General features: G+C 38.9%; 1 protein-coding gene and 1 long non-coding RNA gene across 34 annotated transcripts in view; one reads left to right on the top strand and one right to left on the bottom strand.

Annotated features, from left to right (window-relative positions):
- The window catches only part of LOC103471737 (protocadherin gamma-C5-like), a 256,760-nt gene that overhangs the window by 68,337 nt on the left and 164,418 nt on the right, over nt 1–24,005 (bottom strand). The window contains exon 1 of one of the 33 annotated variants that reach the window (XM_081611484.1): nt 20,801–23,263. The exons of 26 other annotated variants lie outside the window; for them this stretch is intronic. In XM_081611484.1, the coding sequence (XP_081467610.1) occupies nt 20,801–23,182 (2,382 nt within the window). In that variant the 5' untranslated portion in view covers nt 23,183–23,263. Of the gene's footprint in view, nt 1–896; nt 3,502–4,087; nt 6,674–12,382; nt 14,979–15,954; nt 18,538–20,800; nt 23,264–24,005 lie in introns of those variants that run through there. 6 more of the 33 variants (XM_081611473.1, XM_081611479.1, XM_081611490.1 and 3 more) reach the window with 6 other exon arrangements.
- On the top strand, nt 10,387–11,500 carry LOC145553058 (uncharacterized). The gene is made up of 3 exons (XR_014089236.1): nt 10,387–10,500; nt 10,570–10,639; nt 10,960–11,500. It is a non-coding gene; the product is annotated as an uncharacterized LOC145553058 (long non-coding RNA).

Below are 24,005 nucleotides of genomic sequence, written 5' to 3'. Positions count from 1 at the left end.
CCATTTCCTCGGGAATTGAGTAGCTAACATGACCGATCACATAGTCGAAGCAGAGGACGGAGATCACCAGTACTTGCCGTATCATTGTTCTTTTTGTCTGCGCTGTCGCGGAAGAGCTGCCGAAATCTGGTCGTTTAAAATGTAAATCCAGTCATATACACAAAGTATTAAAAAATATATAACATAATCCAAGCCGTGGTAAGGCAATTCCACTTTAAAATGTCCACAGGAAAAAGGTAAATCCCAGCGTGTGCGATGTGTTTCTGACTGCTCCTCAGTAATATGGTAAGAACTATGTCTCGGTGAATGTGTTATGAAAGCTACTCTAAACCTCAACACATTGGGCAACAGCGGCCCGATGAGTGCAAATGGTGAAAGTACAGAGAAGACCATAATAGTGCGACAAAAATCCACACAAACGGGTAAGAGAAACACTGAGAAAATAATATTACAATAATTTAAACTTAAACCAGATTAAATATAATATTTAAAATATGGAGGCATAAAAAATTATCATAAAACCAAAAACAAATAATAATAATAAAAACTAATTGAGAAGAGATGAGGTATAGCAAAAAGAAGGAAGAAAGAAGCGCATAAAAAGGGCACATTCCAAAGCCACAGTCAATCTGCCACTGGCCGCGGTGCTGAAATACAGTCACTTATTCGACTGAGCAAAGCCTGACACACTTCAAATCAAAAAAGTCAAACACACTTAATAAATATGCTCAGCAAAAACAAAATTTTGATTATTGTGAAAATAGGAGCCATAACCTGAAATCAAAATTACACATAAAAACAACGGGTAGGTTTTTATTTTAATTTATGTATATATCACAAGAAAAAGTAATGGCCACAATCAATAAATTGAATAAACATCAGGATGGTAGTCTAACCTCAATAGGAGAGTCAGGTTCATCCAGGAAATTCTTCTCATTCTGTATCCGCTGCATCGTCCCTGTTGAACTTGGATCCATTATCAACATATTCTGACTACCAGCTCTTCCTAACTTGCTTTCACTCTTTCTGGAGTCAGTCGTCCTGCACACCTCGTAATTATATACATGTGGCAAAGTCCCAGTTCCCAAAGTGTCTGAGTAACGAGGTGGATAATATGGAATCACAGGGAGGCTGGAGTGATACAGGATGCGAGACTGTCTCCATCTGTAGATCTTCACTGATATAATAACCACTAAACACGTGATGAAGAGGAAGGAAACCACAGCCAGAGCCAACACTAAGTAAAAAGTCAGGTTGTCATTGTATTCCTTATCGTGTGGAAAGTCAGTGAACTCAGACAACACTTCAGGGAAGCTGTCCGCCACCGCCACGTTAACAATGACTGTAGCTGAACGAGAGGGCTGCCCGTTGTCCTCCACTATGACAGTCAGTCTTTGTTTCACAGCATCTTTATCAGTCACCTGACGGATAGTTCTTATTTCTCCATTCTGTAAGCCCACTTCAAACAGCGCTCTGTCTGTGGCTTTCTGGAGTTTATAGGAGAGCCAGGCATTCTGTCCAGAGTCCACATCCACAGCCACCACCTTAGTCACCAGGTAGCCCACATCTGCTGAACGCGGCACCATTTCAGCCACCATGGAGCCACCAGTCTGGACTGGGTACAAAACCTGAGGTGGATTATCGTTCTGGTCCTGGATCAGGATTTTTACGGTGACGTTGCTGCTCAGCGGTGGAGAGCCTCCATCCTGCGCTTTCACGCAGAACTGGAAATCTTTTATCTGCTCGTAGTCAAAAGAGCGAACTGCATGGATGACTCCACTATCAGCACTAACAGAAATATATGAGGAGACTGGCACTCCGTTAACAGAGGAGTCCATCAGAATGTAAGATACACGGGCATTCTGGTTCCAGTCAGCGTCTGTAGCTTTAACTGTGAATACAGAGACACCTGGTGTGTTGTTTTCTACAATGTAAGCGTCATATGAGCTCCTTTCAAAGATAGGTGAGTTGTCATTCACATCAGATATCTGCAAAGTGAGAGTGACGCTGCTGGAGAGGGAGGGTACTCCTTCATCAGAACAGGTCACTGTGATATTAAATTGGGGTGTTTCTTCTCTATCTAAAGCTACGCCTGTTTCTAAACTATAAAATCCGTTCTTTGCGTCCTTTATTGTCAAAGGAATTTCATCACTAATTTTACACTTTACCTCGCCATTTCTTTCGGAATCAGGATCGTTTACGCTCAGCATGGCAATCACAGTATTCTCAGGCGCATTTTCTAAAACAGATGGTGATTTTGAGAGTATTTTTAACTGGGGACTGTTGTCATTAATGTCAATCACATCAATTACAATCTTACTGGAATCAGAAAGCCCCCCGTTATCTGTAGCCTCGACGTCTATTTGTAAGAGCTTCGCCTTTTCATAATCTATTTCTCCTGTCAAAATAACCTCCCCGGATTTTCTATCGATTTGAAAGAGCTCGGAAAATCGTTGCTTGCTTTTTGTAATCGTGTATGAAACCTGCCCGTTTAACCCTTCATCTTTGTCTGAAGCTCTAACAGCAATAACACTTGTCCCACGCGGAGAATTCTCCACTAATATCGTCTTGTAGACGGATTTAGTGAAAACTGGTGCATTGTCATTTACATCTAACACATTAACAGTTATCTGCATTGTACCTGACATTCGCGGCTCCCCGCCGTCCACAGCAGTCAGTAACAAATATATTTCTCTCTCTTTCTCTCGATCTAGAGGCTTCTGTAAAATCATTTCTACCTTTTTACTCCCATCCGCTTGATTCTCTAGTTTAAGAGCAAAATTGGTTGTTGGTTCAAGCAAATAGCTTTGAAGACCGTTCACGCCAATGTCAGCATCCGAAGCTTTTTCCAAGACAAATTTTGACCCAACAAAGGCCGACTCGCTGATTTCAAAACGTTTCTTAGTCGACGCAAAGCTGGGCACATTATCGTTAATGTCGGTAATCTCTACAGTTATTCGAAATAACTCCATCGGATTTTCCAAGATCATCTGTAAATGTAGAGCACAGGGAGTCATGTCTCCGCACAATGCCTCTCTGTCTATTCTCTCTTTGATAAGGAGGACACCCCTTTCCCTGCTTAGCTCGATGTATTCTCCACTGTCCCCCGAATAAAGATGAGCATTGCCCGACTTCAGCCTTTTTAATTCTAAACCTAAATCCTGAGCAATGTTACAGACTAACGAGCCTTTCGCCATTTCCTCGGGAATAGAAAAGCTGACCTGCCCTGAAACCACGTCCACGCAGAAAACGCAGAAGAGTAGCAGCACTTCTCGTCTCATTGCGTAACGGGGATATTCCGATTCGAAATCCAGCAGAAAATAGGCGGAAAACGTCAAAACTGCTTTAAATATCCGTCCAAAAAAGATGAGGCGGTTTAAGCTTGAGGAGGAATAGATCCGTTCAACGAACTGCAGGCGTTGAGGGTTTTTTATTGTCTGAGAGATCACATGTAAAGGGGAGGAATATTTACAAGTCCTATCTAAGACTGCCACATACTGGCCAATAGCGGCGATTCTGTTAAATGCTTTGAAAAAGAAAAGATACGCAAGACAAGCATGATGACTAATATTGCTAAAAAAAAGTATTGAAATAAATGAATAAATAAATTACAAATAAAAATGATAATAGTAATAATAATTATTATTATTTTATTACTACTATTGTTCTTATTATTTTTTTATTAATAATATTGATATTATTTCACTGTAAATAATACATCTCTTTTCATATAACAAGCAGTGTCATCTGCCCTTTATAATGTTATACAATTTACAGTAATTATTATTTATTCACTTTTTACTGATTCAACCAAATGCCAAAACTGTATTAATGATATGATACATATATAATTCCCTAATTTTTCCATTGAGCATGAGCATAAATAATCTTTGCTTTCATTGTTAAAATACAAAACAAAAACACAGAACCTAAAATATAAAAAAAAAAATGATGCAGTGGTAGAAATTAAAACAATAACACAAAACTTGACGTAGAGTAGGTAAAAAAACACAAAAAACCCATCATGTCCAGAAGAATAATGAGTATTAAAATTATTTTGTATTCATTATCGATATTGATGTCTAACCTCTAGTGGAGATTCAGGTTCATCCAGGATGCTCGTCTCACTGTGGATCCGTTGCATTGTCCCTGTTGAACTTGGGTCCATTATCAACAGGTTCTGATTAGCAGCATTGCCAAACTTATTGTCGCTTTTTCTGGAGTCAGTCGTCCTGCACACCTCGTAATTATATACATGTGGCAAAGTCCCAGTTCCCAAAGTGTCTGAGTAACGAGGTGGATAATATGGAATCACAGGGAGGCTGGAGTGATACAGGATGCGAGACTGTCTCCATCTGTAGATCTTCACTGATATAATAACCACTAAACACGTGATGAAGAGGAAGGAAACCACAGCCAGAGCCAACACTAAGTAAAAAGTCAGGTTGTCATTGTATTCCTTATCGTGTGTAAAGTCAGTGAACTCCGACAACACTTCAGGGAAGCTGTCCGCCACCGCCACGTTAACAATGACTGTAGCTGAACGAGAGGGCTGCCCGTTGTCCTCCACTATGACAGTCAGTCTTTGTTTCACAGCATCTTTATCAGTCACCTGACGGATAGTTCTTATTTCTCCATTCTGTAAGCCCACTTGAAACAGCGCTCTGTCTGTGGCTTTCTGGAGTTTATAGGAGAGCCAGGCATTCTGTCCAGAGTCCACATCCACAGCCACCACTTTAGTCACCAGGTAGCCAACATCTGCTGAACGAGGCACCATTTCAGCCACCATGGAGCCACCAGTCTGGACTGGGTACAAAACCTGAGGGGGATTATCGTTCTGGTCCTGGATCAGGATTTTCACAGTAACGTTATTGCTGAGTGGAGGAGAGCCTCCATCTTGCGCTTTCACGCAGAACTGGAAATCTTTGATCTGCTCGTAGTCAAAGGAACGCACTGCATGGATGACTCCACTATCAGCACTAACAGACACATATGAAGAGACTGGCACTCCGTTAACAGAGGATTCCTCCAATATATAAGAAACACGAGCATTCTGGTTCGAGTCAGCGTCTGTAGCTTTTACTGTAAATACAGACGCACCTGGTGTGTTGTTTTCTACAATGTATGCCTCGTAAGAGCTTCTCTCAAAGACAGGCGTGTTATCATTCACATCAGAGATCTGTAAGGTGAGAGTGACGCTGCTGGAGAGGGAGGGCACACCTCCATCAGAGCAGGTCACTTTAATTACGTACTCTGAATTGTTTTCTCTGTCTAATTCGCTGTCTGTCACCAAACTATAGAAATTATTTGCTAATGATTTCAAGTTGAACGGCATATTCTCATCAATATAACACTTTACATTTCCGTTTTGTTCCGAGTCTTTGTCTTCGATGTTTATCATTGTGACAACTGTATTTATTTTTGCATCCTCTGAAATAATGGTGGACTTCGACATTATATGTATTTCTGGTATATTATCATTTTTGTCTTGTATGTCAATAATAATTTTGCAAGAATCCGTAAGTCCTCCTTCATCAGTAGCAAGTAAATGTATTTGATAACTTCTCGACTCTTCAAAATCTGTATTTCCAATTAAAGTTACTTCGCCGTTTTCCTGGTTCACTTTAAACGTTGTCCTCACGTCATCTAATGTGTTTCTAATTGAATATCTTATTTTACTGTTAGAACCTTCGTCTGCATCTGAAGCTGTAACTGTAGTGACAATTGTTCCCTGAGGCGAATTTTCAATTACGCTAGCCTTATATATCTGTTGTGTGAAAACCGGAGCATTATCATTAACGTCTAGCACTGTAATAACAACCAGCATCGTTCCTGACATCTGTGGCTCTCCTCCATCTACAGCTGTTAACACCAGATTTATCTTTTCCTGTTTTTCTCTGTCTAAAGGCTTCTGTAACACCATCTCCAAGTTTTTATTGCCATCAGGATTATTGTGAAGCTTTAAAGCAAAATTCTGTGTTGGCTTTAAAGTGTAGCTTTTGAGGTCATTAACTCCAACGTCAAGATCGACAGCTGTCTCTAGAGCAAATTTAGCTCCAGTAACAGCCGATTCACTTATCCTAAAATCAATTTCATTTTTTTCAAATGTTGGCGGATTATCATTGATATCTGTTATCTGGACGGTGACACTATAGAATTCCATCGGATTTTCCAAAATAATCTGAAATTGCAGAGCGCACGGCGTCGTCTTTTTACAGAGCGCCTCTCTGTCAATTTTTTCTCTCACAAAGAGGACCCCCGTTTCTCTGTTGAGCTCGAAGTACTCGTCGCTGTCTCGAGTAAAAATCCGTGCTTTACCTGAAGTCAGACGTTTAATTTCCAGACCTAAATCATGAGCTAAGTTCCCGATCAAAGATCCTTTGGCCATTTCCTCCGGTACAGTGTAGGACACCTGCCCGAGCACAAAGCCGAGGGAGAGGACGAATATGAACAGCGTTACTTGCCTCGTCATTGTTCTATCCGAGTAATAATCCATTGACAAATCCTTATGGAAATACTCTTGGCGATGATGTTGATCTAAATTCAGCTCATGAGGATCGTTTCAAAACCAGCAACATTCACGCAACAGCGATGATCCGAAAAAGGTCTCAAAAACTCTAAAAGGCTTTAGTGATCCTTTCACGTCGTGTTCTTGCTTTATTATGTCGACGGTGCAGAAGAGACGCTGCCACAAACCTACTGTTTGTTAGACACTGTGGTCAACAGCGGCCCTATGAGTTCAAATGGAAAAACTACACAGATATAAAATGGAGGTACGTCTGGCCAAGATGAAGCAATACTACTACTACTACTACTACTACTACTACTACTACTACTACTACTACTACTACTACTACTACTACTACTACTACTAATAATAATAATAATAATAATAATAATAATAATAATAATACTACTACTACTACTACTACTACTAATAATAATAATAATAATAATAATAATAATAATAATAATAATATATTATTATTATTATTATTATTATTATTATTATTAATAATAATAATAATAATAATAATAATAATAATAATAATAATAATAATAATAATAATAATAATATATTATTATTATTATTATAATAATAATAATATTATTATTATTATTATTATTATTATTATTATTATTATTATTATTATTATTATCATCACGATCGGTGTTTTCTGTGTAGTTATTTTTGAGGTTTTTCTGTTTGTTTAGTTCTGTTTCCCCTGTGAGTCTCAATGTCTGTCCTGATTGATCCCAGCTGTGTCTCGTTCCTTTGATTACCCTGCCTGTGTATTTAGTTCCACCTGCTGTCTGTGTTCCTTGTCGGGTCCTTGTCGGCGTCAGTCTGTCAGTGTGTTAGTTGTCACAGTAGAACTGGTTAGGTCCAGTTTCCGCGTCAGCTCCAGGTATCAGTCTCAACTCTACAGTTGCTACCGGTGTTAAGCGCTAGCTTGTTTCTCTGCCGTGCTGCCTCTTTACTGGACTGTCGAGCTGCTCATTGAAATCCTTCATCATCATCTTAATCATTGGTCCTGTCTGAGTTTCTCCCTCACCGACCGTCAAACCATACAAATCATGACAATTACTGTTATTATTATTACAACAACAAAGCCTTAAAATAATCCAAACCTGTGCATTTCAAGTTGCAGAATGCTTTAACCCTCCTGTTATGTTGCGGGTCCAATTGACCCGTTTCAAAGTTTAAAAATATTTTAAAAATAGTTGCAAGTATTTTTATTGCATGAAACTTTTTCTATTTGTCTTAATAGGTGAACTCTACATATAAATTGAACATTTATTCATTTTACACATTTGCAGCCCCCCCTGCGTATACTTGTTACATCGATACTATTCGGGTCAATTTGACCCGGCAGTCAAGTTAAAGTGCAAAAAACGATTAAAAATGTCCAATTCTGTTTGTTTCCTTACTGCTATGAACCTTATTTCACCACACACACACAAACACAACACAACACACCACACACACACACACATACACACACATGCAGACACACAAACCCACTTTCTCCCTACTCTCTTTACTTCACAATGAACTGCGAGAAAGCAGGTGTTCATACAACTTTTGACGGGAACCTATTCTGTTCCCGTGGGAAAACTCCACCCACACTGAGTGGACACTCAATAGAAGTGGATGGGAACATAAATACTCTCTGCATGACTCATTTATCTTGATTTTAATTGGCGGGTCAATTTGACCCGGAACAGTATCTGTGTCTCAAATTCAATTATAAAGATCACCCTTTGAAAAAAAAAATTAAATGTAATATAAAATTTTTTTACCAAAGATCACTTTCAAGGAAATTATTGTTTTTTGTGTCTAGGTTTTTTTCAGTGGACATAAAAAATGTAAATCCCATTTTTTATGTCCAAATGAGTAATTGAGTAAGTTGTCGTCATTAATCCTTAATTTCTGAGAAATAAAAAACATAATTGCACAAATTTTGATTGAGATGGTTAGTATTAGAGTTAATAATCAGATAAAAAAATGTTTTGGAGGAATTTTTTGGTTCCTGACACTATTGCATGATAAAACACTCCCTGGGTCAAATTGACCCACGAACATTATTGCTGTACCTCAGAAACGAACATAACAGGAGGGTTAAGTCGTTAATATACCAATGTTCTTCAACATAAGTGTAAGTTTTATAAAGAAAAAAAATAACTAAAAAGTAAATGTATATAAAAGGATTTGATTACTCAAAATTATAGTAAACAAGTGTATGTGGTTTAATGAGGCATGGAATCAAGCCTCAATCCCTGAAAGGTGACGTACTGCAACTTTTACATACTTATCTACATCAGCATACCAGAATCCAATAATTGGGTCTTAAACAAGACTGAAAAATTGTCTGCCTGCTTCCGTAGTAGCTGATACATATAATTCACGTGTGTTGAATTGGGGACACATCAAAATGTTGCAGTACAGCAACCTTTGAAGATGGTTTCGCTGTCCATTGTGCTGAAATGACAGAGTCCACAATACTAGATAATGCAGTCAAGCACGACCATGCATAGACTGGAGCAAACTAAAACAAAAGTTCAACATTTAGAGTAGCGGTTCTCAACGTGGGCGGTACCGCAGGGGGCGTTCAGAGGACGGCAGGGGGCGCTGGCGGACATTTTTACAATAGGGGGGCGCTGGGATGCCTTTGGGGGGCGTTTGGTCGAGTAGTAAACTTTACACCTTAAATCCACAACAATACCAGTTTAGACTTTGAGCAACTTGGTAAAACTGTATTGTGTAACATTAAATCATGCTTGGCTGCAGCTGTATCGATGACAGCTCTTCTTCTTCTATTCAGTGTTTGTAGCTTCATGGCGCAGCTCCGCTCCGCATCAGTTCAGCGTTACACCGGCTGATGATGCTGCTGTGATTTACTTTGTCTGGTATTTATGTAGGCTACATATATTTTGGCAGTTCTGTGATCATGTCAAAGCAGCAACTTATATTAAAAAGTGTATTATTTCTGTTTGAAAGCTGCCCGCTACCATGGAAGGACAACAGAAAATCGCTCTTATAAACACGTAATTATTAAAATCACGATATTCTGACTTTGTATCCCTCTGAAAAATGAACCCAATTAAAAAAAGAAATCCCTCCATGAGTGATACCACGATAGAGGGCGTTCATTTTATAGCGTTAACACGGGGCTGTAAGTGGTCCGACGTGAAACGGGTTTGATGGAACAACGGTACCAGCACTTTTAAATTTCAATAATCAGAATACCGAAATTGTTTCCGTTGTTTTAAAAGTCTGCCTTTTCCCCATCGATATGTTTCCCGACCGCCCTGCACCTTAGGGAGTTAAAAAAATAAAATAAAATAAAATAAATAAAAAAAACCGCCGAGCACATTGCGCAAAACTCTGAAACATGAGAAGCGGGCAAACCCGAGCGACGAACTAGATGTGAATTATGGCATAAAAACAGAGTATCCGACGCTGAACAGTGAAAAAATCAACACATGATGTGAAACACATGACGATTAGGAGGCGCAGCAGGTGATGAGTGAAAATTACTGATGGTCAATAAACGATCATATAAGCAACAGGAAAGAAACATATAAACCGAGAGAGGATAATATTAATCAAATGAAACTAAATGGAAATGAATGGAGAACAAAATGCAAGAATAAACTAAGAAACTAAAGTAAATTCGGAGAAATAAACTGTTATGGCAAGATCTTAATGGCAAGAGCAATAATTAATACAGAGGACTTTATGGCAAGAACAAACAGACACTATTTCCAGATGTAACCCAAGTGAAATGTTGAGTTCCATTTTCTGGTTCGCTACTATTGCCCTCCAAAATCTCGCGATAGTTTATTATATAACTGCAATTCTAGCGAGATTTACTAAGCAGCCAATCATTGCTGAGCGTCTGAGTCACATGTACCACCGTAGCTAATTTGCTGGGTATATTAGCTGGAGTGAAAAGCATGGAGGATTAGAACGGGTTTGGGAGAGCAGAGCTGCAGGTCGGTTGAGTATAACATTCTGTTTTTGTTTAATTTTGTATGATGCTGATAAAATTGTACCAACTTTAGGAGTCTCCGGTTGTGAGCTGAGGGATAAGGGAAACAAAACCGATTGTATGCCTTATGAACTGCGGAATTGGTGAGTCATTTTATGAAGACTTAGCGTTATCAATCCAGATGCTATATTGCGACTCTGAACAAACAAATTGGAGAACAATGAGATGCCTTAAATATTTATTAAAGTATTTGCCTAGCTTGATGTTTTTTATATATATTGTTTGTTTTTGTATGGAGCATAATTATTGACTTTTTATGAATAAGATGTATTTGGAAATGCATTGATTAGTAAACGATCATTAGGATTATTCATATTGCAATGAGTGCCGATCGTATTTTTTATTTGTGTGCACACTGGAATGTTTTGATTATATTTGAGACTGGTCCTGCTTTATTGTACAGGCCAGGTTCGATGGCGAGCTGAAGAATCAGGTTCAAGAGCCTAAAAGGATTTCACCTGTGGTGTGTTAAGATTTGGTTTCCCCACCAGGCTGGTGGGAGACTTCCTGCAGCCCATGAACAAAACTGTTCCCACTCTGATCTGACTTTTGTTAGCGTATGAACTGCGAACCATGGAAAAGAACTGTTCCCACTCTGATCTGACTTTTGTCAGTATATGAACTGCAGCAAGCCGTCTAAACAACTCACCTGATTCTGTTGAACCGCCCCAGTTCAGGGGGGGGATTGTATGAACTGAATAGTGTGGCTTGTTGCTGGAACTGTGGAGCTGATTTGTTTTCTTTTGATTTGTTAATTTAATATTTCATTCTTTGTGTATTATTTCCTTTTATTTTAATTTGGCCATTTGAATGTTTCTTTTCCTTATTGTAATGTAAATAATTAATCACTGTGAATACAAGGCACTCACATCTGCAACTTCTAGTCTGTCTACTCCTTCCCGAGTCGTATCTAGACTTCTGAGAACTAGTCCATTGACCTTGTTGGTCATAATCCATTTTTTATTTAGAAATATAGTATACTGTTTGCACAGATGCTAAACAGATAAAAGGTAAAATAATTTTGTTGAAGTGCCATGGGCAGTATCGCAACTACACATTATTCAGGTGGATGCGAAAACATAAATCGGCGCCCCCCACGAAGAAACGTAGAAACATACGCCCCCGCCCCTCGCTACATTTACCCCGTTATGTGCGCGAGGTGAAGGAGCGTAAGGTGCGCTGAAGTGTACGGGAAAGCATAATCGGTGTGCCGATTCAAAACATCTACAATAATAATAGTAACATTAATAATAAAATAATTGTCAGTGCAAAGTAGCCTACAAATTTTTTGGTGGGGGGCGGTGAGGGACCTGGATAAGGGCTAGGGGGGCGCTGGCCCAAAAAAGGTTGAGAAACACTGATTTAGAGGAAGAAATGGAACTTTTCAGGACTAATCAATCATATGTAAACAAACTAAAGATATAACACGACAACTGTTTCCTTAAAGGTTATGGGTTAAACATATTAGTCAAGAAATATTTTTATCTGGATTTATGTGCTACAAAAATAATCACACTTTTGTCAAATACACCATAGTTTTACAAGTGGAAAAACAAAACTAAGAAGTAAAATGCTAAGTAGATGTAGTGCTTTATCAGATACATAGGACCCTGGAGCACTTCACACTAAATTCAGTCAGGAACCAACAAATGCTCAACAAAAAATGAAAACTGACAATTTAAAATGTATATATTTCGACTTTAAAAAACCATGTGCAATGAATAAAACGGCTAAGAAGTTTCATGGTTCTCTTACAAATACACACAATGTCTATGCTAGAATTCAAAATAGGAAAAACAGAATAGTAAGAGTTAGAGCTTTCTAACCTCTAAAGGAGAGTCGGGTTCATCCAGGATGCTCTTCGCGTTTTGTATCCGCTGCATCGTCCCTGTAGAACTAGGGTCCATTAGCAACACATTCTGGCTACCAGCTCTTGCAAAGTTAGTATCACTCTTTCTGGAGTCAGTCGTCCTGCACACCTCGTAATTGTACACATGTGGCAGAGTTCCTGTTCCCATAGTGTCGGAGTAACGAGGTGGATAATATGGAATCACAGGGAGGCTGGAGTGATACAGGATGCGAGACTGTCTCCATCTGTAGATCTTCACTGATATAATAACCACTAAACACGTGATGAAGAGGAAGGAAACCACAGCCAGAGCCAACACTAAGTAAAAAGTCAGGTTGTCATTGTATTCCTTATCGTGTGGAAAGTCAGTGAACTCTGACAACACTTCAGGGAAGCTGTCCGCCACCGCCACGTTAACAATGACTGTAGCTGAACGAGAGGGCTGCCCGTTGTCCTCCACTATGACAGTCAGTCTTTGTTTCACAGCATCTTTGTCAGTCACCTGACGGATAGTTCTTATTTCTCCATTCTGTAAGCCCACTTCAAACAGCGCTCTGTCTGTCGCTTTCTGGAGTTTATAGGAGAGCCAGGCATTCTGTCCAGAGTCCACATCCACAGCCACCACTTTAGTCACCAGGTAGCCCACATCTGCTGAACGAGGCACCATTTCAGCCACCATGGAGCCACCAGTCTGGACTGGGTACAGAACCTGAGGTGGATTATCGTTCTGATCCTGGATCAAAATTTTCACAGTCACGTTGCTGCTGAGTGGAGGAGAGCCTCCGTCCTGCGCTTTCACGCAGAAGTGGAAATCTTTGATCTGCTCGTAGTCAAAGGAACGCACTGCATGGATGACTCCACTCTCAGCACTGACGGACACGTATGAGGAGACTGGCACTCCGTTAACAGAGGACTCCTCCAGTATGTAAGAAACGCGAGCATTTTGATTCCAGTCAGCATCTGCAGCTTTCACAGTAAATATAGACACACCTGGTGTGTTGTTTTCTACAATGTAGGCCTGATACGAGCTCATCTCAAATACAGGTGCATTATCATTCACATCAGAGATATGTAAGGTGAGAGTGACGCTGCTGGAGAGGGAGGGGACTCCTTCATCAGAACAGGTTATGGTGATATTAAACTCTGCTGCTGTTTCTCTGTCTAATTCTGTGTCTGTCACTAAGCTATAGAAATCATTAGCTGACGATTTTAAACTGAAATGTGTATCATCATTTACGAAGCATTTTACTTTTCCATTTTTCCCTGAGTCTTTGTCCTCGATGCTTATCACTGTCACTACTGTATTTAGTTTCACGTTCTCTGAAATAAGTGTAGACTTTGACATGATTTTAATTTGTGGGCTGTTATCATTTGTGTCTTGTATATCGACCAATAATTTGCAAGAATCTGTGAGACCACCTTCATCACTAGCAAGTAAATGTATCTGATAACTTCTGGACTCTTCAAAATCTGTATTTCCAATTAAAATCACCTCACCGCTTTCTTGGTTTACTTCAAATATACTTTTGACATCATCGAAGGTGTTTGTAATTGTATATGTTATCTTACTGTTCAAACCTTCGTCTGCGTCTGAAGCTTTAACTGTTGCAACAACTGTTCCCTTTGCTGAATTTTCAGTAACAGTAGCTTTGTATATCTGCTGTGTGAAAACCGGAGCATTATCGTTGACGTCTAGCACTGTAATAACAATTTGCATCGTTCCTGACATCTGTAACGCTCCTCCATCTACAGCTGTCAACACCAGATTTATATTTTCCTGTTTTTCTCTGTCCAACGGCTTCTGTAACACCATCTCTACATTTTTATTCCCATCGGGGTTGTTGTGTAGTTTTAACTCAAAATTATCTGTTGGTTTTAAAGTGTAGCTTTTGAGGTCATTAACTCCGACATCAAGATCGACAGCTCTTTCCAAAACAAATTTAGCTCCGATCGCTGCCGATTCACTAATCTTGAATTTCTTCTCTCGTTTCTCAAAAGATGGCGCATTGTCGTTAATATCCGTGATCTGAATCGTTACGCTATAAAATTCAATTGGGTTTTCTAAAATAATCTGAAAATGTAAAGAACAAGGCGTCGTCTTTTTGCAAAGGCTTTCTCTGTCGATTCTCTCCTTCACAAGGATGGCTCCCGTTTCTGTTTTTAGCTCCACGTACTCGTCGCTGTCTCGGGTGAAGATTCGCGCTTTGCCTGATGTCAGGCGTTTGATTTGCAAACCTAAATCGTGAGCTATGTTTCCTATTAAAGATCCTTTGGCCATTTCCTCCGGAATAGAGTAAGAAACTTGCCCGAACACAAAGCCGAGGGAGAGGAGAAAGATAGTCACCGTTACTTGCCTCCTCATTGTTCTATCCGTGTATTGTTCCACAGAAAAAACTCTTCGGTTAAAATCAAGTATTTTTTGTCTCAGTTCCAATCGCAGTTAATCTTTCAAACCAACTATAATCCACAAAAAAGCACCGAGGTCGTCAAGCTGATATTTCTTTCCCCATTTTTTTTTAAAAATATATCTGCTCCGGTCCTTTCCCGTCGTGCTCCTTCTTCATTATGTGAACGATAGAAAGGAGGTCCTGCTACAAATCTACTGTTCAATACACACTATGGTCAACAGCGGCCCTGTGAGTTCAGAATGAAATACTGCAGATTTAACTGAGACTTATACGTAAAAAAAAATGAAATAATTAAAAAAAAAATAAAATAATAATAATCATCATAAAATGTTTTTTTATTAAATATGCACAATCGAGGTTTGAATGAAGGATCAAGTGTATGATCGTATCTGATAGTCAATCTAGTTTCTTAACTTCATGGGAAATCACCATCAAAAGTTTAAGATGAACGCTGAAGAAAACAGCGCTGTCCTTTGTCCTGAAATTGAGAAAATTGTCTTCATGCCCACAGTACCTAATCGGTTACCTCGGGCTGATTGTATTCAGATGCATTTAGTTTGAAAAAAAGAAAAAAAGTCTTTTCATCAACATAAAGCAGGGCTGACATTTGACAGAACATGCCGGCGCTATTCACGTTGATAAGTAAGCCTATGTCTTACTAAAAATGTCCTACAGTATGCTTTACCCAACTAATAATAAAACAAATAAAATAAAACATACGTGTTCCACAAAAACTAACATAATAAAAACTTGGTGTTGACTAACATGGAAGTAATAATGAATAAAAGTCGTAAGAGAAAAAATGAAAACGAGGACATTTGGATTTGACTTAAAAACGTACTTAGGAATGTGCTATGATACAAAGTAAGAACAAATAATGCTTCACTTTTTACTCCTCTTACACTAATTATTAAATAAAACGTTTTTGTTTTCATACCAAAGAAGAAGAATTCATTTAAAGAGGTAAACGATATCGTTTAATCTATAAATGTTAATGTGTGAAAGTCTGCATGTAGTGGAAAGAGTTTTGTGGTTTCTTTGGACCAGATAAATTGCTACACAAGAATAGGGCATTTACAATTTAAATATATAGAAGGGATATAAAGCATAAGAAGGACCAAATAAATCAAAACATTCTAACCTCTAGAGGAGAGTCGGGTTCATCCAGGATGTTCTTCTCATTCTGTATTCGCTGCATCGTCCCTGTGGAACTGGGATCCATTATCAACAAGTTCTGATTACCAGCTCCTCCGAACTTACATGCACTTTTTCTAGAGTCAGTCGTCCTGCACACCTCGTAATTGTACACATGTGGCAGAGTTCCTGTTCCCAAAGTGTCAGAGTAGCGAGGTGGATAATATGGAATCACAGGGAGGCTGGAGTGATACAGGATGCGAGACTGTCTCCATCTGTAGATCTTCACTGATATAATAACCACTAAACACGTGATGAAGAGGAAGGAAACCACAGCCAGAGCCAACACTAAGTAAAAAGTCAGGTTGTCATTGTATTCCTTATCGTGTGGAAAGTCAGTGAACTCTGACAACACTTCAGGGAAGCTGTCCGCCACCGCCACGTTAACAATGACTGTAGCTGAACGAGAGGGCTGCCCGTTGTCCTCCACTATGACAGTCAGTCTTTGTTTCACAGCATCTTTATCAGTCACCTGACGGATAGTTCTTATTTCTCCATTCTGTAAGCCCACTTCAAACAGCGCTCTGTCTGTGGCTTTCTGGAATTTATAGGAGAGCCAGGCATTCTGTCCAGAGTCCACATCCACAGCCACCACTTTAGTCACCAGGTAGCCAACATCTGCTGAACGAGGCACCATTTCAGCCACCATGGAACCACCAGTCTGGACTGGGTACAAAACCTGAGGTGGATTATCGTTCTGGTCTTGGATCAGGATTTTTATAGTCACGTTGCTACTCAGCGGAGGAGAGCCTCCATCCTGCGCTTTAACGATAAACTGAAAATCTTTTATCTGCTCGTAGTCAAAAGCGCGAACTGCATGGATAACTCCGCTATCAGCACTAACAGATACGTATGAGGAGACTTTTACTCCGTTAACAGATGATTCCTCCAGTATGTAAGAAACACGGGCATTTTGATTCCAATCAGCGTCTGTAGCTTTCACAGTAAATATAGAGAGACCTGGTGTGTTGTTTTCTATAATGTAGGCCTCATATGAGCTCCTCTCAAAGACAGGTGCGTTGTCATTTACATCAGAGATCTCCAAGGTTAGAGTGATGCTGCTGGAGAGGGAGGGTACTCCTTTATCAGAGCAGGTCACTGTGATATTATAATTAGAGGCCATCTCTCTGTCTAACTCACTGTCTGTCACTAAACTATAAAATTTCTTTGAAGTTGCTTTTATCAAAAACGGCATGTTTTCCTCAATGCTACACTCAACATTCCCGTTTTCCCCAGAGTCAGTATCTTGAACATTAATTATGGTAACCACCGTACCTTGTTTGGAATTTTCTGTCACAGATTTTGTTTTAGACATAACATTTATAGAAGGTTCGTTATCGTTTGTATCGGTAACTTCAACAATAATCTTACATGAATCTGTCAGGCCCCCGTCATCACCGGCTTGTACATGTATTTCATAGCGCGGTGTCTTTTCGTAATCTAAGTTTCCAATTAAAGATACAACGCCGCTTTCTTCCGCTACTTGAAATAAATTTGGCACGTCATCTAAGGTGTTTGTTATCGAATACCTTACTTTTCCATTTGAACCTTCATCTGCATCTATTGCACGAACTGTACTCAAAATAGTACTTATAGGAGCAGTTTCCATAACAGTAACTTTATAGACTTCCTGCGTAAAAACTGGAGCATTGTCATTAACGTCTAACACTGAAATTTCCACCCGCATTGTTCCTGACAGCTGAGGCTCTCCGCCATCACTGGCAGTAAGAGTTAATGCGATGTGATCCTGCGCCTCTCTATCGAGTTGCTTTTGCAAAACCATCTCCACCTTTTTGCTGCCATCTTGTTGGCTGTTGAGCTTTAAAACAAAATTATCCGTCGGTTTAAGTGAATAACTCTGCAGCCCATTCACACCCACGTCTAGATCCATCGCTCTCTCTAATACAAATTTTGCTCCAATCACAGCCGACTCGCTGATTCTAAATTTCATCTCTTCCTTCTTAAAGGTGGGCACGTTGTCGTTTATGTCATTAATTTCGACATTAACAGAATAAAATTCAATCGGGTCTTCGAGTGTAATTTGCAGATGTAAAGCACAAGGCGTTGTCTGTCCGCACAGCGTCTCTCTGTCGATTCTTTCTTTGACTACCAGGAGTCCCCTGTCTGTGTTTAGCTCGATGTATTCTGCTTTATCTTCTGTATATATTCTGGCTCTACCGGACTTCAGTCTCTTCACGTCTAACCCTAAATCATGAGCTATGTTGCCAACAAGGGAGCCTTTTGACATTTCCTCTGGAATAGAGTAAGTGGCCTGTCCTGCTACACAACCGAGCAAAAAAATCACGACAAACAACCGTACTTGCCATCTCATTGTTCTGTCCAACATGGTATCCTCGTTAAATCCTAACAAAAAAAATAATGTTTCTTAATTCCCAAAACGTCAAGTTTCCCCAAATAGAAGATAGTCCAGCAGAGGATGTTATATTTTTACATTTTCCGTCCCCAAATATATGCAGAAACTGCAGGGAGATGATCGCTGTCCCTTTTGTTGAACGGTTGTGGGCTATGTGAATACATCTTTCTCTGTTTAGGGCATCAAAACGAGGAAAGAAATCTCTGCATGAGCCAACAGCGGCGCTGAGAGTACAAAGTCGTGCACTGCAGAGAAGCAGACTTTGCAGGAGCAGACCGGAAATGAAACTACTATTCGCCTTTAAGCTGTTAAGATGAAAATACTACACGGTACTTAATAATACCGGGCATCATATTAATAAAATGGTATTCCATCAAATCCAACTTTTGAAAAGGGTAAATTCATATTACGGCATATAATTTTCTTGGAGCTATAAATTATTATCATTGTTTTAACTATTAATTCTCCGTTTAGCATTTGACACTACATATTTATTTACGTACATTAAACACATTATAGAAAAATAATACCTCTCGCAAAATTAATTAGAAAGAAAAATAGATCTTGAGGTAGCTGACACAGAAAAGTGTTTATCTTGTATATAATTTAGTAGTAGTGAAAAGGTACAATTATTTGGTTCATTCTGGCATTTTTTTTAGATCGTATACAGATACGTCATGTATCAAAAAGGACCCAATCCTTCCGCCACGGCAAGTTAATACAAGCTGTTTTTGCTGTTTGAAAGAACCTAGTTATTTAAGAATAAATAATATAAAATGGGTGTGGATATAAACACCAAATTGATCATTTGGTAAATAGATTTTTTAAAGAACATCTGAATAAAATAAAAATAAAAAATAGGACAAAAATATCTTAGTGATTGCCTTAAAATCGAAAAGTGTTTCTTACTGCTTTTTCAGCAGCCAAAGTAGGCTGCTGAAACAGATCACATGGCTGCTTTTTCAGCCATAACAAAATAGATTCCAAGTGCACACAACTGAAAATAAACAGAACATAGTTTTTAAAGCAAAGACTTGTAGAAGCACACAGTAGCTTGACAAAAATGATGAAAACATTTTTTTTGTTGTCAGGTTATACACTTCTCAGAACTGTCTCCCTTTTGTTGATGCTTATAATTTTAATGACATCTTTAGAGATTTGTCATTGAGAACTAACTAAGACAAGTTATTGTTATGCCAATATGATTTTTACTAACAAAGACAGAGGTCTGTGTAGTGGTGCACTGACACATTCTTGCCTTACAGCAAGAATATTCTGTATTCAACTTCTGTCCTGGGGTCTTTCTGCACAGAGTTAATCTGTTCTTCTCCAGGCATATTTGGAGATTCCCTGGGTTTATCCAGTGTGTTGGGGTGTACCATGTCGCCTAATGATCACTGGACAAAAGAAACCCCACAACTTTGGAAAGAGAAGCATGTGTAGGAAATAGATGGATAAGAAGGACAGATTAATATTTTAAAACAAAGGAACATTTGTCTCAAATGCCCCAGGTAGAGCAGTAAGCTATACTTGAGTTAGAATACTTAAAAATAATCTTTAGTAAAATGAGCTTACAAGTTTAGGCTAAATTGTGTTTGTATGAAAAGATGAAAAGCAATATTTAGCACTGAGTTTTAGGCTAAATAAGAGTCTATGAACACAGTTTGCTTGTAAGAAGAATAAATTAAAGATTCTGATAAAAAAGAAGTCAGCATAAAAAAGGAAATACTTAACGGTCATACAGTATGTAATTAAGGATAAAATGTGACAAAAAGGAAAACAATCCAAGCATATGGTTTGACTATAAATCAGAATATTTTTAACAACTTGTCAAATATAAAAAGATATTGACACAGCACATTGAGATCCCAGAAATGATTAGACCACATATAGTTAGGCCATGGCCATTTTTATATCAATTTAATGTGGAAAAACTTTGTCATCTTTATATTTTATATCTATATTTACCTACATATTAAAGCCTGCTATTCAAAAACAAATATGGTATGAATTTCACTTGGAACTATAGCCTTAAAACTATTTTTAAATATTGAACAGTACATATTAAATAACATGTTAGTAAATACAACATTCTTATGAAAATTAAGATATCTACACATTGTAGAGCATACTGATGATCTGATCATTAAAATTACTACAAAGATTTACCCAGTGAACATGTTTAGACAATCATCTGTCTCAACAAAACTTATCCAAAATTGCACTTAGGATAAAAATACCATTATAATGCTGAAAATGAGCTATTAACAAAGTAATGGAAGGGGGGAAAGCAAGTTACTGTCACAAAACAATTTAGTTTAATGGAAACTTTGAATGAAGGTGGATGTAAAACTAGAACATGCAGATGGCAACTGGATTTTGATAGTAACAATTCCAAGTAATATAATTGTGCTCTAACCTCTACAGGAGAGTCGGGTTCATCCAGGATGATCTTCTCATTCTGTATCCGCTGCATCGTCCCTGCAGTACCGGAGTCCATTATCAACAAGTTCTGACTACCAGTTCCACCAAATTTACTATCACTCTTTCTGGAGTCAGTCGTCCTGCACACCTCGTAATTGTACACATGTGGCAGAGTTCCTGTTCCCAAAGTGTCTGAGTAACGAGGAGGATAATATGGAATCACAGGGAGGCTGGAGTGATACAGGATGCGAGACTGTCTCCATCTGTAGATCTTCACTGATATAATCACCACTAAACACGTGATGAAGAGGAAGGAAACCACAGCCAGAGCCAACACTAAGTAAAAAGTCAGGTTGTCATTGTATTCCTTATCATGTGGAAAGTCAGTGAACTCCGACAACACTTCAGGGAAGCTGTCCGCCACCGCCACGTTAACAATGACTGTAGCTGAACGAGAGGGCTGCCCGTTGTCCTCCACTATGACAGTCAGTCTTTGTTTCACAGCATCTTTATCAGTCACCTGACGGATAGTTCTTATTTCTCCATTCTGTAAGCCCACTTCAAACAGCGCTCTGTCTGTGGCTTTCTGGAGTTTATAGGAGAGCCAGGCATTCTGTCCAGAGTCCACATCCACTGCCACCACCTTAGTCACCAGGTAGCCCACATCTGCTGAACGAGGCACCATTTCAGCCACCATGGAGCCACCTGTCTGGACTGGGTACAAAACCTGAGGTGGATTATCGTTCTGGTCTTGGATCAGGATTTTCACAGTCACGTTGCTGCTGAGTGGAGGAGAGCCTCCATCCTGCGCTTTTATGCGAAAATAGAAATCTTTGATCTGCTCATAGTCAAAAGCGCGAACTGCATGGATAACTCCGCTATCAGCACTAACAGATACATATGAGGAGACTGACACTCCGTTAACAGAAGAGTCCTCCAGAATGTAAGAAACACGAGAATTTTGATTCCAATCAGCGTCTGTAGCTTTCACTCTATCTATAGACACACCTGGTGTGTTGTTTTCTACAATGTAGGCCTCATAAGCGCTTCTCTCAAAGACAGGTGCGTTGTCATTCACATCAGAGATCTGTAAGGTGAGTGTGACGCTGCTGGAGAGGGAGGGCACTCCTTCATCAGAACAGGTCACTGTGATGTTGAACTCAGAGGCGCTCTCTCTGTCCAATTCACTATCCGTTACAAGGGTATAAAAGTCATTTGATGAAGTTTTAATAGCAAATGGTATATTTTCATTTATTCTGCAATTTACACGACCGTTGTTACTTGAATCTGGGTCAGTAACGCTAAACATTACTATAACTGTATTATAGGGAGAGTCTTCCAGAATAGAGTCAGATTTTGACATGATACTTATAACAGGTTCATTGTCATTTACGTCAATCACATCAACTATAATTTTACTCGAGTCAGAAAGACCACCACTGTCTGTAGCTACAATATCAATTTGGTAATTTTTCGCTCTTTCAAAGTCAATCTCCCCCACTAAAATGACTTCACCATTTTCTTTTATTTGAAAAATATCAGACAAACTATCAATAGAAGACGATAACGCATACGAAATTTTCCCGTTGATTCCCTTATCTGCATCAGAAGCACTCACTGTTGTCAGTGTGGTTCCTTTCTGAGAATTTTCTGCTATGGTTGCTTTGTAAACCGACTGTGTAAAAACAGGAGGATTGTCATTTACATCGAGAACAGTCACAAAAATTTTCACTGTACCAGACATTTGGGGTTCTCCCCCATCTACAGCTTTTAGCAATAATGAAATCTCTTCCTCTTTCTCTCTGTCTAAAGGTTTATGCAAAATCATCTCAACCTTTTTATTTCCATTTGCCTCATTTTCTACCTTCAACACAAAATTATCTGTAGGTTTTAAGCTGTAATTTTTTATACCGTTTCTGCCGATGTCTAAATCAACGGCTTTCTCTAAGACAAATTTAGAGCCCGTAACCGCAGATTCGCTGATTTCAAAACGCTTCTCGCCATGTTTAAAGCTGGGACTGTTGTCGTTGATGTCGGTAATCTCGACAGTTATCCGAAAAAGCTCCATGGGTTTTTCTAAAATGATCTGCAAATGCAAAGCACAAGGCGTCGTCTGTCTGCAGAGCAACTCTCTGTCGATCTTTTCTTTCACCAGAAGGACTCCTCTTTCTCTGCTCAGCTCGACGTATTCTGCACTTTCGCCCGTGAAGATGCGAGCTTTACCCGATTGTAATCTTATCACATCCAAACCCAAATCAATTGCGATGTTTCCCACCACAGATCCCTTCGGCATTTCTTCAGGAACAGAGTAGCTGATCTGACCTAGAGCTGAACAGACGCAGCAAAGCAAGATGGAAAACAGTACTTGCCGTTCCATTGTTCTGTCCGATGCTTTGCGCTCCCGTTCAAAAAAATAGATTAGATTTACACAAAGAAATAGAGCCAGTAGAAAGTGGAAGAAACAATAAAATAAAACCAATTCAAATCCAGATGATAGGAAGAAGTAGCACGAGTTAAAATCGTCAACATACGATCTGTGAGTTTTACAAAGCAGCGCACTTCTCTCAATTTCCTCTCTTAAATACTGACATGGCACGGGGGGTTTGCTTTAAATCTTTACTACAACCCCAACAAATTGACCAACAGCGGCCCACAGAGCTGACAAAGCAAAACTGCAAGAGTTATAAAGTAAATATGAACTGACTTCTGTAAAGATATCACAAAAAATGATTCAAAAATAGTAATGGGTAACACAATCCAACCAAAAGGAACGTGAATCAATTAACAATACAAAATTGCTGAAAATAAAAATAGAAAAATACCCAAAATAAAGAAACAAATGTAGTAGAGCATTAAGACACAAGCAGAGAGAGAGAGACAAAAAAAAAAAACAGCAGGAGTTTAGCTGATTATTAGCGCTTCTGTCCAGGGGTGCTGAAATTTAGCCTGCCTCTAAGCCTTTTTCAACAAGTCTTAAAGTGACTATAAATTAAAATGATCTTAAACAAAAAAATAGACTTTATATTACAATAAATAACCTTGAAACACTCGAAAAGAAAAAAAAAGATGATAAAAAACCTTGATAAACTATCGATAAAACTTTATTGCTTTGGAACTATGCAACAAAAGGAGGAAATAAAAAAAATTCAAATGAAAACGAAACGTGCATAAATTAACTGAATTATAGCTGATTATTATAA

This window comes from Poecilia reticulata, chromosome 10 (genome assembly GCF_904066995.2).
Source record: "Poecilia reticulata chromosome 10, P_reticulata-male-v2, whole genome shotgun sequence".
NCBI lineage: Eukaryota > Metazoa > Chordata > Actinopteri > Cyprinodontiformes > Poeciliidae > Poecilia > Poecilia reticulata.
This window is presented reverse-complemented; position numbering and strand designations above follow the sequence as displayed.